Source organism: Cynara cardunculus, unplaced genomic scaffold, assembly GCF_001531365.2.
Source record: "Cynara cardunculus var. scolymus isolate 2C unplaced genomic scaffold, CcrdV1 Un_Scaffold_2244, whole genome shotgun sequence".
Classification (NCBI taxonomy): Eukaryota; Viridiplantae; Streptophyta; class Magnoliopsida; order Asterales; family Asteraceae; genus Cynara; species Cynara cardunculus.
Window position 1 is genome coordinate 70,651 of NW_020201026.1, and position 16,887 is coordinate 87,537.

The 16,887-nt window shown below is 36.7% G+C and overlaps 1 protein-coding gene across 3 annotated transcripts; it reads right to left on the reverse strand.

Annotated features, from left to right (window-relative positions):
• Nucleotides 1–557: 557 nt before the first annotated feature.
• LOC112502962 (putative membrane-bound O-acyltransferase C24H6.01c) lies at nucleotides 558–15,643 on the reverse strand. Of its 3 annotated transcripts, none has more exons than XM_025107001.1 (20): nucleotides 15,572–15,643; nucleotides 14,657–14,787; nucleotides 14,407–14,462; nucleotides 12,251–12,432; nucleotides 11,871–11,919; nucleotides 10,707–10,810; nucleotides 10,527–10,591; nucleotides 9,282–9,352; nucleotides 8,951–9,010; nucleotides 8,761–8,874; nucleotides 7,974–8,098; nucleotides 7,831–7,882; nucleotides 7,269–7,331; nucleotides 6,988–7,097; nucleotides 6,658–6,750; nucleotides 6,482–6,563; nucleotides 5,369–5,446; nucleotides 1,880–1,955; nucleotides 1,752–1,801; nucleotides 558–910 (listed from the first exon to the last, which is right to left on the reverse strand). In XM_025107001.1, exons 2-20 carry the CDS (start codon nucleotides 14,754–14,756, stop codon nucleotides 863–865), a joined length of 1,578 nt encoding a protein of 525 aa, XP_024962769.1. In that variant the 5' UTR covers nucleotides 14,757–14,787; nucleotides 15,572–15,643; the 3' UTR covers nucleotides 558–862. The 3 variants fall into 3 exon arrangements, with proteins under 3 accessions (XP_024962769.1, XP_024962770.1, XP_024962772.1); XM_025107002.1 differs by having other exon boundaries at nucleotides 15,540–15,593; XM_025107004.1 differs by having other exon boundaries at nucleotides 14,657–14,762; nucleotides 15,572–15,591.
• Nucleotides 15,644–16,887: the final 1,244 nt, after the last annotated feature.

The following is a 16,887-nucleotide window of genomic DNA, read 5'->3' on the forward strand; positions in this document are numbered from 1 at the left end:
ATATGATTTCATATCTTAAAGATTAAAAAAATCATATTTCGAATTATTATATTTATTTTGAAAAATATGAATACAAATTGACTAATAAGTTAATCCATAAACTAACAACAGGACAATTTGACAATCGTTGATTGGTTTGGTGCAAAATGGTTTGGTACAGAATGATTAAGAGGCTCTCATGATATAGTATAAAATGAAATATAATTGTTTGGTAATTATTTACAATGAAATTAGAACGTTGAATGGTTAAGGAAGACACAATATACAAAATCATTTAGAAGATTTTTAGAATCATTAAAGGGCAGACTTTTTTTTGCCAAACAAGATTCACCTCTTAACGATTCAAATGTTACCTGTTAATAGAACTATTAATAGATAAACAAACAACCTCATTTAATAAAAACTAATTTATATAATATTAGTTATATTATATGACAGTTTTATATAATACCCTACAGCTTATTGAAAATATAACCAATTTTTTTAGTAAACAAGTCGCAAGTCTAGTATTCATTGTAAAGAAAATATAAAATAACGATATTATATTTTTTTCAATTACAATTATACCCTTGTAATCACATCAAAAACTATGCTCACCAAACAAAGTACCGTCTAAACATATAAAATCATTTGACTATCAAAACTCAAACATGTTAAACCACAAAATCCTGTCTATTTAACCATCCAATTCTCTCCCTTTTCCTGGGCAACAAAGCCATACAATTCAGTCAAGACTTTTCTACCATTTGCAACACTCATCATTTATTCATTTCCATACGAACCAAAAGTTATCGTACGAATCAAACATGATTGATTCAATGTATTCTGATCGAGCTCAAAGGAGAGGGACCCGCCGTGTTCCTTAACTCTGATGCGTTCTTTTCTTGGTATCAGATACATGGAACATAAGCTGAAAACGAATGAAGCTTTTAAGTTTTATAACTCAAAATTGCAGTAACCAACTCTGGTAAAATGTCTAGAATACCCTTCCTTGATGACAAAACAGAGAGGAAGTGTTTGAAATCAACTATTAGGGTTTTAAAGTGATGCAAATCTGATCAACCAAAACCAATATCAATTAAGACTTTTGTAGCAACCTAGATAAGACCTTGAGTTTGCTCGTGGCCTCTCTGGAGGTCACCGGTTCATGTCCCTTCAGAGCCACCAGATGGTTTGCGGGTATGTTACCCCATGGGATTAACTGAAGAGCGCTGCCCCAGACAAATACGGTTACCAAAAAGAAAGACATTTGCAGCGATTCTTTGGTGACAACATGATGAAATTTCACCAAAGGGTCATTGGCCCAACGGTACTCGATTAACGATGGAGCCCAGCCTCCTCCCAGGATGTCAAGGGTTCAAAATTCACCAAAAGTGAGGATTATGTGTGATTATTTGTCGTCTATAAATATTATATACTGCCCTTGTCCCAAAATAAGTGTCCACTTGTAAAAATAAATGTTTGCTTTCCTATTCTACCCTTAATTAGGAGACGAATAACATCTCTACTATTAAGGGTAAAATTGTCATTAGTTAGTTAAAAAGTCTACTAATTACACATTCCTAAATCTGTGTCTTCTTCATTGTGGACACTTACTTTGGAACAAAGGGAGTACTTTAAAACATAGTGAAACTGTAAAAAAGTTTTCCAAAAAAGGGGAACTTTGAGAGAGTTTTTAAGGCATCCGATATGCAAGAATGTTGCAAGTTTCCATATGGTAAGAAGGGTAGAGGATACTGATGGTTCTTTACCTTTGTGCCAACATAAAATGTTACAAGCAAGCCAAAAAGAGTAGGTAGTCCTGAAAAAGTAACAAGATTTTTGTTGTAAGAGTATGTGAAAATGATTAGGATTTGTACAAGAGTAAGAAAAGACCAACCTTCGGCCTGAAGAAATACAGACTTTAGCCAACTTATGCCTGATGGTCCAATCACAAACCCAACAAGGTTAGCCACCTGCAAAATACAAAGCCTCAAAATTGCTCCACAGATGGTTCAAGAGGAAACTTCTAAAACTAATTGATGCATATGTGTAAATATTTTTGGATTTGAGGTCGAAAAACAACTTCCTAGATTACAAACTGAATATTAACTTTGTTAGATATTTAACATAAACAAATAGTCGGGGGGGTCTTCTCGGAAACAACCTCTGTCTCATTTGACAGAGGCACGTCTGCGTACATGATACATTTTACCCCCGGGACCGTACTTCGGGTGGGATATACCAGTCTTTTTTATTTGGTTTAGTTTGGTTTAGATTGTGCAAATAGGTAAATAAATTTCTGCATATCATTGAGAAGAAATGTACATGAATATATATTACTACTAGGAAACTATGTGGCAGTACCACTACAGGCAACGGAAGAATGCAGGGAACACCACTAAAGACGTCTTGCAAAGAGAAGAGCTCAAAAAGAATTCATGACTTAAGGTAGCATTTGATACACATACATGGACAAGACTGGACTGGACAGGACATGGAAAAGACTGAACTGGACAGGACAAGAGGGTAGAACAGGACAGGACTAAACAAGTGCGTGTCTGGTGTTTGGTACGGTTAGGACTGGACTACCAGAACTAGACAAGTCGCCCCTAAAAGTTATTTAGTGATTTTATATATCATATAATAGTTATAATTAGCACAAATAAAATAAATAATTAAATAATTTAATTTCTAAACATTTTTACACAATTTTCATATACATAAATACATACATATATAATAGTACCAAATTTGAAAGAAAATTTAATACAATTGATGGTAGTTTGAAAAAAATCCAATTCGTACAAAGGAAAAATTATGTTTTATGCGGTTTGGAAGATCCTTATCAATTGACGAAGGCACCATGAAGATTGTTGCAACAACAATGGTTGTTGCGGTAGAGACTTTGGTGATTGGTGAACGATGGTAGTTGTGGAGGACGTGAAGATGGTGGATAGTGGTAGTGGTAGCCAATGGTGGTGGCTGACGGTGGTAGTGGTTAGGGTGGAGGTGAGGTGGCCCATTGTGGTAATGGTGGTGGCATTTCCTACGTCATTTGCTAAGTATTGCAGTATACTAGACTGTGGTGCAAGACAGCGCATATGTCAAATCCTGCTGCAGCTGCACGAGCCCTTCCTGCATGCCACAAATGCCGCAATCACTATTTTATCTCATGTTGTTCTTCGTCCATGGTTCGATATGATGAACGGTGGTGGTTGGTGTGCCGAATAGTGGTTATGGAGGTGGTGGAGGAGGTTACTAGTAAAGGAGAAGGTGGAGGTGGCCATAGGTGGTGGTGGTGGTGATGAACAGTGATGGTTAGTGGCCGACGGTGGTTGTGGAGGTGGTTATGGAGGGTGGTGGTCGGTGGTCGATTGCGAAGGTGGTGGAGGAGATTGTTATAGTGGATGAGGAGGTGGAGGTGGCCGACGGTGGCTACCGGTGGTAGCAGCGGACGCGACTAGCAGTGGTGACCACTAAAACGAATATCATATAAAGGTTATATATCAAACGAGTGTTAATTAGTAATAGTTTAGTTTCTGGCTCATTTTTGTCCCACCTTGTTCCACTTATTTTGGTGGAAGAAGAAAAAGTTTTTTTGTCCCACCTTGTCCCGGTTCTTGTCCTATGTCGCACCAAACGTGGGACAGTGAGTTCTTGTCCTGTACCATGTTGCGCCAAACATGGGACAATGAGTTTTGTCCCGTCCTGTCCTATCCCATGTACCAAATGCAGCCTAACAGATTTGAAATCAGGAGAGAGGACGGCCACGAAACTAAAACCGTTATGTTTTCTCGTTGGCTTAGTTGAACTTACACATCAAGGCTCAGTGACATATTAAGTTCCTCATGTCTTCTTTAACCCCGTAAAATAGTTTATAAGAGACTCATCTGGTTTTCTCAGACGATAAAAAGCTTTGCAAAATTTATACATGTGGGAGCAATTACAAGAATTCCAAATTGTTGTCCCATACAGGTTAGAATTGGGCCATTTCTTCTCCACATTTGTTGGAACCTCCTTCTCTCCTCAAGGGCTCTTTTGGAGAGTAATCTAATGGAGTTCCACATATTCTCACATGGTATCAGAGTCAAGGTCTACCATTCTAGGGATTCGATAGTCAGTGGCAATTTGTATCCTTCTAGCCCCCTCACCCGTCTAGCCCCTCTGGACACTTTAGGACAATATGAGCCCATCTAGCCTTCATTATAGGGGGCATGTTAGAGTCCCACGTCAGCCAGACTTGGACATTCTCTGCATATGGAACCTCCTTTCTCTCCTCAAGGGCTCTTTTGGAGAATAATCTAATGGGGTGCCACATCCAGACAAACAATCTGTTACTTCTTTAACAAATTCACAGTAATTGATGAAACCAATTACCTCATTATTACTAGAGTTTGGAATTTGAAGAATAAGTGAGCATCCTCTCTAAGTCATTTCCGATCATCTTTCCGCTTCAAACCGATTTTAGACGATCATCAATCAAATAGACATCTTTCTCGATACTCTAGATACAGACGAACAGTCTTACTTCAGTCCAAATAGTTCGAACCACGTATCATATGGTCCTGTGATTTTAGACAACACTGGCACCACATCTGTACCCTTGTCATGCAAAAAGTTCTGTTTTTGACCATAGTGTCTCAATGAAGTGCTAAAAATCTGATTACTAGATGAAGCCCAAAAATCGAACAAAACTAAATCAATTTTCTTGAAATCGACCAAACACGACAGAAGTACTAGTTAGATCGTTAAAAAAAGTATCAATAATTCTTCAGCCCTCAGAGATTGACTCTTAACTTCTAGGAAGAACGTAGCATTAATCAAGATGAGTATCAAACCAACAAAATTAATATAACCCATCCGTTCCTGCCAAAGATCATAAAAGAATCTCACCAACCACGTAAATCGCAACACGAGACAAAACTACCTTCCGAAAAAACCAAGGGTCAAACAACTGAAATGTAAATCAGAGGCGTCACTGGGGGTGGAGAAGGTAGCTACAGCTAGGGTTTCGATCAGGAGTAATTGCACCTAGGATATTGATAGGCCACGGCAGCTACGGTTTAGAGCGACAGTGATGCGTTTTCTGAATCACGACCTTGGAAACTAGAAGTTTGAATTGGTGATGGCTAGGTCTAGAAAGATAAACCTTAATTGTCTACTTTTAGCTAACATAGCATTTGTTATCGAGTCTAATGTGCATCAGATTTTTCTTAAAATTTCAGAATCTATATTAACTTGTACATTAAAAATTAATCCATGTTGTCAAAAGCAAGCGTTCCTATATTCAGGAACATAGTGAACAATAGAACATCAAAGTAGAACTACAAGTAGGGCAGTTATATCAAAGATAATTTGAATAGAAATGTAAGAATAGGATACCAACCATGAGACAAGTGATTGTGATAGCACCAGCAACTGCACTAAGCTCACGGAAAATAAACTCCTTAAAAACGTTATCGACCTGCAAATGGAAAAGTTAGATGAGATGAATAGAAACTAACATAGTAAAAACTAATGTGTGATAAACAGAGCAAAATTGCAACAATCCCCTTGTCGGATGTCACATAGGAAACTTGCAACATTCATTTCATCGGAAAGTTTCCAGATTAAGTTGATACCTATTTATCCGTTATCATCATTATAAGTAACTCAATGGTATTAGTTTGAGTCCACAAGATTCTCTTTCTTTACGTTTATTAATGAAGGGTATTCCAAACATTTGACATAAAGTTGAGCAATCATCAAATCAAAAGTTGCCAAAATCTTGGGAGGGATGGCCAACGAACGTTCTATATATGATGTGATGCAACATTCTATACATGATGTGATGCAGAGGCATCCATGTTATTTTCAGCCAGTACAAGATCAGCCCATTTTATGTCTCCGGATCACCTTGCGTTTGATTCAGACACTTATTTTGGGTTTGAAACAATTAAAACAAGACCACCCCATTTTATGTCTCCGGCTCACCTTGGGTTTGATTCAGACTCTTATTTTGGGTTCGAAACAATTAAAGGTAGGAGTATAATTTTCTGGCAGCCCAAAGGAGATTAAGATTCTTCCTCATTTATGCTTCATTAATAGTCCTTTAATTGTTTTCCAACATTTGGTCTTTCTTTAGTCTTTTCATTTTTTCAAGAGTTATGTTTATCTTCCAGCCCTATATACGGGGTTCCAAGTTGTAGCTGGAAGACATCTTTTCTTTTTGAATAATGAGTTTACAATAGCTTGTGAAGCTGTTTTGAGTGTTGATACACAAAAGGAGTCGATTCTTGATTGTTGCTAGTGTGGTATTGTTGCTTTATCACTAGTAACATCAACCTTTGCCAATTTGGTTAATCTTGGTGGTGTTTAAGTACTTTATCCTTGATCTAATCAGGATGTTAATCTCATCCTAGTCTTATCCCACTTTTTACCCATCCACCTACGCATCATGCTGAAGTCAAAATTTCAACCTTGAAGCTCAATTCAAATCATATAAAATTCATTAGATCACCTGATAAGAAGTCGCTGCTGATTTCACAATCATTTCAGGAATAAAGAATATGCATGTCAACCATGCCCATGAAAGAAGTTTCCTGTACATAGCATTAACACTTGGACGTGGAGCAGGGAAAGAGTACGATAAGGAATAGCAAACTGAAGGTGAAATTGGGACAAAGTTAATTATACCATTCAAGATCATGCCATATGGCAACAAATGTGAAGACAACCCACACGTTCAAGAGCTTCCTTCGAGATCCCCCAAGGGGAATGTACATGTACCTATGCTCATCCCGTAAAACAAAGTATCTAATTCTTGATTTAAAAGAAAAAAAATGACGCTGATGGACCAAGGCTTCTCCACTTTCTGAGGGTTGGAGAAAGTTTGTATGCCAATAAAGTGTAATTATACCAATCATGTTGGTGACTCTCTGAGGCTTGCTCCTATATGTCATTCTCGATAACCGAAAAAAGAAACAGAAAAAAGTAGCTAAAAGATAACATCTAAAGCTTCTGTACCTCACGAGCCACTTGTTAAAGGAAGCATGCCAGTTTTTCCAAAAGCTTTCCAAGTTGTAGCAGTTATTTATACAGCGTGGCATATTCTCAGGGGCTTCAATACCACTTACCTATAGTTCCATATGGCCAAGAATTAAGTTAAGCAAGTGTTGACAAATTGTTGCAGTTCAAACTGCATAGATCCCTCCAAACACAAAACCAAGGTAAGGTCATATCTAGTTGCTATACGGCATTAAAATATTGCTAGAAATTGAAGGAATAAGCATCCCAAATATATTTACCAGTGCCCAAAAGCGGAAGTAGCGCCAGATGAGAAAAAATTTGAGCCACATGAAGTTTAGGACCTGTTACAATAGAATGAACTTTTAAAGTCTCAAGCTTGTCCAAATAGCTGATGAGATAGGAATAATATGTCATGTGCTTCCTAGCATCAAAGACAGATGCAAGAAAATCCTCAATTTAAGAACAGAGGATCCTGAAGCAAGGACTTTTCCATTGTGGTTCTACAAGATGGAAATTTGTACACAACACTGAAGGTTTCGCTTGAATATTTGGAATGTTCAACATATCAGTTTATTGGTTCCTTCAGAAACAGCCTTTCCAACGTTAGCAACATTTTTCATTTCAGTAGCTTGAACAACAGCATAAGAATCACATATTAATTATGAGGTGCACTGAACGTGTGGAACAAAACCTTTTGCTTGGGAAAGGTATCACTTAGATTTGGATCAACTACAAGAAAAAACTGATACCCATTCCGGACACAGTATGTTGTAGATGCTACATATATGATATAACAGTATATTAAGTGAGAATGTAAAATCAAGTACTATCAGCTCTCACCCCATATCCGACAATGAAGACCTCCATAGGTGATAATTGTTTCCAGATTCCACTGAATATTACAGCATAGAGAACCAATCAAAGACAATGGAAACAGCAAAAGTTAAAATAAAATATAGGGATGTCTTGTTGTTTAGACTCACCTAATAGCAAAGGCATTGTAATAGAAGAAGTGTGTCATTATTTCCATAAGGAACAGGCTAAGGACCCAACGAAAACCATACCAAGACACCTGTTTGAGGGTATAACTCTTCTGAGGTGTATCCAACTGCAAGAAAAGGAATCACATAGATGATATTCATGTTAGATTAACCAAAAGAAGGGATTTTGAATGCAGGACCGAAGCACTAAAGTTGCAGCTGGCTTAATAAATCATTCCCACAAGATCGTAGGTCCTGCACGCTTGAACTCAAAAGGGGGAACAATATTTCATGAACTCTATGAAAGGATATTGTTCGTTTAATGTAGCACCGAATGGGACAACAAAAAAGATTCCTTCCATTTACATCATTTTCCTCCGATCTCAAGTCTCAGTTTTGTAAGTCCCACCATTTCTTCCCTAATTAAGTAAACTGGACCAACTATTACGTCTTTATTTTATTTTTTTTAAAGAAAAAAATACAAGATTTTTTATTTATTTTTCGTATATTTTCACTCACATTGTGGTCCTCATAATACTGGACCCACAAAATGAAAATGTTTGATGACCAAAAAACGATTGGGACTTCATGACTACTACTGACCTATTTGAACTTTTCATTGATGATTTTTATGAACTTGAATCCAAACTACATACATTTAGTAACTAAAACTAAAGGTGATGATATAGAAAATATGATGTCATAGAAGCTGGTACTTACATCTATATATTATGTGCCATGGCATGCATTGTTTAGTTAATCTAAGAATAGCAGTGGGATGTCACAAAACCTGGGAGGCAAATGCGTTGAAGCTTATGATGGGCCCAGCTATATAGAGAGGTGCATAGAGCAGATAACATAGGTATATAGTATATGAGCACTTGTCACTCCCCACACTTCTCTCCTGCAAAAAGAATTATTTTCTTTAGAAAACATTAATATGATATAGAAACACTAGTGCCATAAAGAATTTAACTTGCCTGTAACATTCTGTAGCATGGTTTTCCTGAAGAACAGTTGATGCAGTGTTGAATGTGCTTCTGCAATCACCAGAAAGACCACATCTCAACTTAATCAGTCGGCACCTACTAGTTTATTACCAAAATCATGGCCGAAAGGAAATGGACCTAAATTAGATACCAAGACAGGCTCATATCTTACGTCTAGATGGAAAATACATATCATGGAATCAACATTAATGGTAGTCCCAGACAAGGAAACATAATAAAGACAGGATTCTGTCAAAGGAAGATATTTTCAAGGAAAATGGAAATAAAGGCTTGCGAACTGCAGTCTTGGCAACAAACATACCTCTTGATCAACATGCACATTGTGATCTGACCAGTGGTAGTCATACCCAAAGCTTATCATGCGCAAAACAACTACCAAAAAGGAAAAAGAAAAAAAAGGACAGTTGGTGAGCATAAGAGAGGTAGAGAAATGTCCAATATTTATAAGGGATATACATCGTAGTCCCTTTAACTTCCAGTAACAAGTATTAATAGATGCCCAAATAGGAACATGGGACTGTTATATAAAGGAAAAGAGAGGGCTACTCACATAAGCTAGATACAGATGTATAAATTTCCTAAATTAGTAAATGTATATCTGCTCCAGTATATCTAAGAAAGCATCTAGACATTTTTGGTAACTTTAGGAAATTCACATGTTTTTGTAACGAGAAGCACCAACCTACATGCTTATTCTTATAAGCAGAGGCTTGCTGAATTTCTGAAACTTTATAAAAACATGTTTTTCCTACTCATTCCATGAGTTTTATAAAGTTTCAGAGTCCTCACATAGTGATCTGAAGTGTGAAAAGAGCCAAATCTTTAGAAACAGATATACATAAAGCCAAATCAAGAGGACCCATGATGAAGGTGTTAGATATAGCAACATCAAGAGGACCCATGATGAATCCTCTTAAGAAAATAATTGAAACAAGAGGGGGACACAGAGAGAGAGAGAGAGAGCGAGAAGCAGCAAAGGGGAATGTTTAGTTAGTAGATCTGTCACCAACTTTTTGCACCATGGATCATTAGGAACACATATGTTGAGTGGCAGACCAATCATGTTAAAGGTATAACATGGAGCAAATTTAGACATGTTAAGACAATATTATATCATGTACAAGGAACAATCTGAAAGAAAAGGCATATCAAAGAACCATGTTATGACACTAGGCCAGTCATCCAACAGTTGTAGGTTTTTATCAACCAGCACATACAAACTCTGCACACCTTACTCTTATTAAACACAGCTTGCAACATGAATTCATTAAAGAACGCATGTATGAGGGTCTCTAATATGCTTAGACTATAAGAAATACTGGTGAAATTAACAAAAGAAGAACTAACATAGTAATGAAAAAAGTATAACACAATCAAAACTGAGAGCCCTAGGAGGAGCATCTATATATTGAAGAAAGATTTCAAGAGCTCATACACTAACAGAGTTAGTTGTGTCCGCACAGATCTAAAATGTCATGTGAAACAATAACCATACAAGTATAGCAATGAAGCATTACCAAGGCTTAGAGAGAGGCAGAGGTAATACCGAAGTTAAAGCAAATATGCCATCTGAAGGTACCCCTGAATTTATCCAGGTAAGCCCAACGTTCTCTGCATTGACAAAGTAATTAAAGCATCATAATAAAGAGTGAACAGAAATTACAGGACATGGCTATGAGTGAACCCATCAAGTGAAGTAACTAGCTACCAGAAATGAGAAACTAACCCAAAACTCGTGAATGAGTATCCCTCGTAAACACGGTTACAAAGAAGAAATGATAGGTTGAACACCCAAAGTACAAATGAGAAGTATTTTGTCCGTCCAAATATCTGCATTAAAAAGATCAGTAAGCAATGCAAATCATTTGTTATGAAATGGCAGCACTAATTTCTACAAAACTGAAAACACAAAATGACATTGCAAAAGGTCTAGATATGAGTTTATCTGATAAGGGTTTTAAAAGCCATGTGATGCTATCAAGCAGTACATATGGTTCTCCATCCATTTATTTTAATTTAATTATCTGTACAACTGAAGAAATCAAATAAAATAAGAATTACCTTTACGTTATTTATGCTGATGTTGAACAATGCCTAACCTATTACTAGTCAAAAGCATTGTATTACTTTGACTTTCACGTAAAATCATATCGACAGTGGATATCATGGGAAGCTTAATATGAAAATCCAGTTATTGGGTATCAGTACCTGCACTTTGTTAAGTAATAAAAATGTAGACTGCATAATGGCCTAATTCTGTCACTCTTTGCATGACATGATTGCTTAAATCCATTGTATGTGCTTTTAAAGCATGTAAGCTTGAGTTAATGCGTACAGCTAATCTAGAAACCTTAAATTAAAATCTCATCTCTCAAGTAATGAAATAACCCTAACCTTTGTCATATACAGATACAAAAGTTCGCCCTTTCTCATTTGGATCTTTCTCATAGCATCAGCAGACATAAATTGGACAATATGCCAATGGTACTAACTAGATGCTAATGAATTGAAGGATCAAATTAGAAGGATTCAAAGGATTGACTTTGATTGATCCACTACAACAACTTTAAGAAAAGGAATGATACAAATACTTTGTATTTCTTTCTCACTCCCAATCTCTCTTGTAGCATCTACAGACCACAGTACATTGTAATTTTCAGAAGTGCACATCTATATTGAAACAGCTAACAATGGGGAACCACTTTGGGATGCATTGACACTCATATCCATCAAAAGGTAATAACATTTGAATATAAGGACTTCACAAGCAAGTTTGACAGAATTCATAAGCGATGCACATGACTTATTTCTATTGCTAACCACTGGATAACAAAAAAGTACAACACAATTCTATATAAAATGGCATGAAAAAGCTTTTATGTAACTCTACCTTAACCAAAAGGAAATTGGCTGATGTGATTAAGAGGATAAAAAAAATGCTGCATTGAAATGAAATATGTTAGACAAAACCATCAACTCAAATCTGCATACCAACTATAAGTTTCATATTATCTCCGTCCAAAAATGTTCCACATTTGACTTTCAAGTGTCATATGAGTTGCTTTTTTAACTTTAAAAAATGAAAACCAAAATAAAAATTGTTGAAGATGAAAGTTGTTCGTATACTAAATCACAGAAGTGCAGGGTTACAATAGTATAAACCTTTTGAGTACAAAACCAAAACTATCCACGTCTGTTTTAAATTTGAAAAGAATGTCTGGATTTGTAGACCTTGTTTTGGGTAAAAGAAGAATTAAATAGAGGACATACAATGCTCCATGTAGATATGACAAATATGTCAATGAAATCAAAAGCCAAACAACGGACATCCCCTCTGCCTTTAAATTATAGCATGTCCTCAATATGTTAGCGATCAATGTGAGAAGTCCAAAAACAAAGGTAAGAATGGGCAAATTGCTGCGGAAATTTCTCCATTGTGCATCAGAGGCATCCTACGAAGAAAAGGAACAGAAAATTAAATTATGTTAGTTACCAGATTGGCATAAGATATTCAACTCCACAAGTCATGAATTTCAGGCAAATGGTCGAGACAGCTTCTACCAGATTCTAAATGCTTCCATTAATTGCTTCTTTTATGATTCTCAGAATCTGTGGTCTGTCAACAGATAGGGGGCTAGGGGATATAGGCATCACATGCATGTGAGGAATGAGGTATCATGGTAGAATTTGAGAACATAGCAAGATTGACTAGAAGCAAGAATGATACAGCGTTGCACAAGAGCTTTTGTCTATTAAGTTTAGCTGGCAAAGAAGCATGATTGTTCTTGCAGGATATGAGTGGATAGTAGGGATCTCAAGATCACAATCAGAGATAAGTTCCCTATTCCTGCCATTGATGAATTACTTGATCAGTTATATGCTGCTTGTTAGTTTGCAAGCTAGACTTGAGATCTGGTTACAGCACAAAGTTGATGAATAAAATAGAACTTATGTTGGATTAGGTAGTAGTTGTGCCTAGTATAATAAAGGCATAGAGGTGGTTTATTGGGTTTCTATGCTACTAGATAAAGTTTGTAAAGATTTATAGTATGGTGAGTAAGCACTTAATCAATTTACTTAAGAAGGATAAGTTTGAAGAATGAAGATACATAGGAAGCCTTTGAGAAATTAATCTTGGTTATGCCCCAGGTAGAAGATTGTCTGAATTTTCCTTTGCCATTTCATATTAGAACAGATGCTTCGTATATTATAGGCTGGGGCAGTGCTCATGTAAAGTGGAATGCACATCACATTTGCTAGTAATTAAGGTTGTAAGTCCAAGGCAATTAGGTTGGTCTACATATGAAAAGAAGTTAATGGCTGTGGTTCATGCTTTTGTACAAGGCTCATTGAGGTCATAGAGGAACTTACAAAAGAACTACTGAATTCTTTTTATAGAAGGACTATGATCATTTATAAGGGAATGTATAGCTCTTCAAATAGAAAAGCATGAGATGGTGTCAACTAGGGAGTATTGTATTACGTTTTCCGGAGATGCCAAGTGTGTATACTTCCATGGATATCGTTGAGGGCCTTACTAGATCAGATAGTATGACAGCAATGCTGGTGGTAGTGAACAAGCTCATCAAGTCTTGGCACTTTATTGTTTTGAAGCATCCTTATCTATTTTTTTTACATTAAATAGCTAAATTGTGTATATCATGTACATTAATTGAATTAAATAGCTAGTAAGACTGTGCGACACGACCTGGTGCTCCTTGGCCATTTTTCAATTCAGACGGTTGAGTACTAGGTCACAATTCAGTATAAGCTATAATCATGTGATGGCTAGAAGTAGAGCATGAATGCCGCATTGGGGTGGGATGTTACTTAAGGTGCACGGGTTATTCAAGGCTCTAGAGATGGTATACTTGGTTACCCCTGGCATAATGGCAGTTCAGCTGTCAGACCCTACGATAGTAGTGCAACAGTCTCGCCTTTTGAGGCTTTATATAGGTATAAGCCACCCTATGCATCGATATAGTTGTACATAAGGAAAAGAAGTGTTACAAGAGGTCAAGAAGAAACTAGAGTAGCTCAATCTAGAATCATGCATTATGACAATAACATGATGAAAGGGTACATTCTGTGAAGTTCATGTTAGGAAAACTTTCCCCTAGGTGCTTTGGTCCTTTTAAGGTATCGCAACATGTTGATCGAACATACAAGCTTAAGTTGCAATGCATGTCAAGGATCATCCGGAGTTCATGTTTCCATGTTGAAAAGAGGATAAGATATGAGTAGCTTGTGACACTTGAATTAGGCTAACATATGTCAACTTAGAAGAGCAATTTCCAGTATATGCAATGAGAAAAGAATAAGAAGAGCAATGTTCATTTGATTCATGTGAATTTCCTATGATTGAGACCAATACTTTCCTCAACTGAAATGCTATAAATCAATATTAATCAACATAGAGAACATACATTAAGCCGACTCGAGATCAATCCAGGTCGCAAACCATAAAGCTTGTTGTAATGATCTGTTATATCATTATGTCAAATCAAAGATGAATTAGGAACAAAAAGCATCATGGAATTTTGCTTTTGTATAGTAATAAGGAAAAAAAGTACAATAAAGAATAGTATATAGCAGTAAAGCTTTGGATAGTGCCTAACTACAAATATATATCTACCATCTGAGTACATGTGAGGGTCTGAGAGAGAGGGAGAGTACCATGGGACAGCTGGAGAGAATCACGAATGATGATAATGTAGAAGATAACTGCATACAGAAGTAGAAATACAAGCTCTCTTTGCCTCCATGAGTTATTCATGCTTTCCTAAACCAGAAACAACCCCCTCATGCTGCAGATATTTACATTCAGAAGCAATAAATCCCAACATGATAGCTTATAAAAAAAATCTGCACAATAATCAATAAAACTCAAGCAATGACCAACTGCAAGATTTTGTATCTCGGTCTAAGATGTCCTGGGATGATGGCCCCATTTGCAGAAGGAATTCAGGCTCCAATCAAATGGGCTACCATAGTAGTTCCCTTAGGTAGTGTTTATGGGTGGGTAATCATTGCATAATCTGGCCACTTGGAACAAGTAGACATGGATCACGCAAACATAGTAAAGATATCTACCAAACTAGAAAACAGAAAAGATAAATGACTACCAAAAACAGTAAGCCATGTACTAAAGTGAAACTACAACACTCTACATTCATACATTTCCACCAACTCATAATTCATCAACATTTTTCAATTTCTAGAACAAGAAACAATCTAAAATCCATTGAAGAGAGGTGCTACTTGGAAAAGGATCAACAAGTGAAAAGGAAGTCCCAATATAGTTTCATGTAAATCAAACTGGCATTCATATTCATATAGAAGATAGCTCAAACCCCTAGCTTAAAATCCACAAATAAGCTCAAAACCTAACTTCAAAAACCCATCAAAACAAATTATCCCTAAACTCAAAACTTCACCAAAATGGAACTATACGCATAACCTGGTTCACAAGTTAAACCAACAATTTGATCAACGAAACGCACTGAAATCAAACTAACATGTACAATGAGATACCCTATAGCAAAATCAAATAAGGTACCCAAATTTGTTAGCTTTCATTTTCAAACCCACCAGAATGGCTACAGGAACAGGGTGCAGCAGACGACGAGATCGTTTATTGTTTTGAGTACGTTTTCCTTAATCAAGGGCAGGTATGGAAATCCAATTTTCTTAATAAAATCATGAGTAAATTAGATTTGGTCCCTATGGTTTGAGGTTTCTTATGAAATTGGTTTCTAAATTTCATTTATTACAGAAAAACCCTTAAAAGGTTGTATTTTGTTTTGGAATTGGTTCCCTCCATACCTCTCTTGAGCTATGCTGTAAAAATCGCGATATATCGGCGATATATCGGATATCAGCCGTAGAAAAAATATCGTTTCATAAATATCGCCCAAAATATCGTTCCCGATAATATCAGCGATATTGTCCGATTTTTTCCCGATATTTAGCGATATTTTGAGGTAAATATCGACCAATATATCGATATTTTTTAGGGTTCAATTTTTTGGGCTTCTCTTATTTATGGGCTTAGATTTTTTGGATAAGTTAGGTCTCAAAAATCTGGCTAACATTTCCTTCACGCCAACGGTCTGCCTCCATTCCCTTTCTTTTCATCTTTACGACTCGACTTCACAGTTCACACTTCATCTTTTCACGAACGAGTAATCGACAGCAACAACAGCAACCAGCAACAACAGCAATCGACAGCAAGTCAGCAACAGCAACAGCAATCGACAGCACCTGAGTTCCTTGGTGACTCCCTGAGTTTATGCAGCGACAGCAACAGCAACAGCAGCCACCTGAGAGTTCCTGGTGACTCCCTCTGTCCCTCAACAGTTCCTGGTCCAGCCTCGAGGTCTTACTCTTATGTCCTAACTCCTAAGTCCTATCACCCACCCACTCACTTAATTATTCTTATTTATCTTAGTTAGAAGTTAGAACTTAGAAGTTAGAACTTAATTACTAAACAAAGCAATGGAAAGTAGAGAAGGGGGTCAATCTTCAATGGCATCTGTGACCCCAATTACTACTACTACTACTTCATCAGACGCAGGTACAAAATGCGTCAGTGGTGATATGGCTTGGGAATGGGGGGTATGGAAAGATCCAACCAAAAAAAATAATRTATGGTGTACCTTATGTGATAAAAAAATGAGTGGAGGGATCACTAGGTTGAAAGAACACCTTACTCACACCGGAAGTAACGTCATTGGTTGTCCTAATGTGAGTAATGACATCAAGAAAAGAGTTCTAGCATCCATTAGTGAAAAGAATAAGAAAAAGAAAGAACAAAATAGAAATGTAGAAATCCTTCGACAATATTCGGTTGAAGTTGATGATATTGATGATATTGATGAGGATGAGCAAGACGTAGATGGAATAGA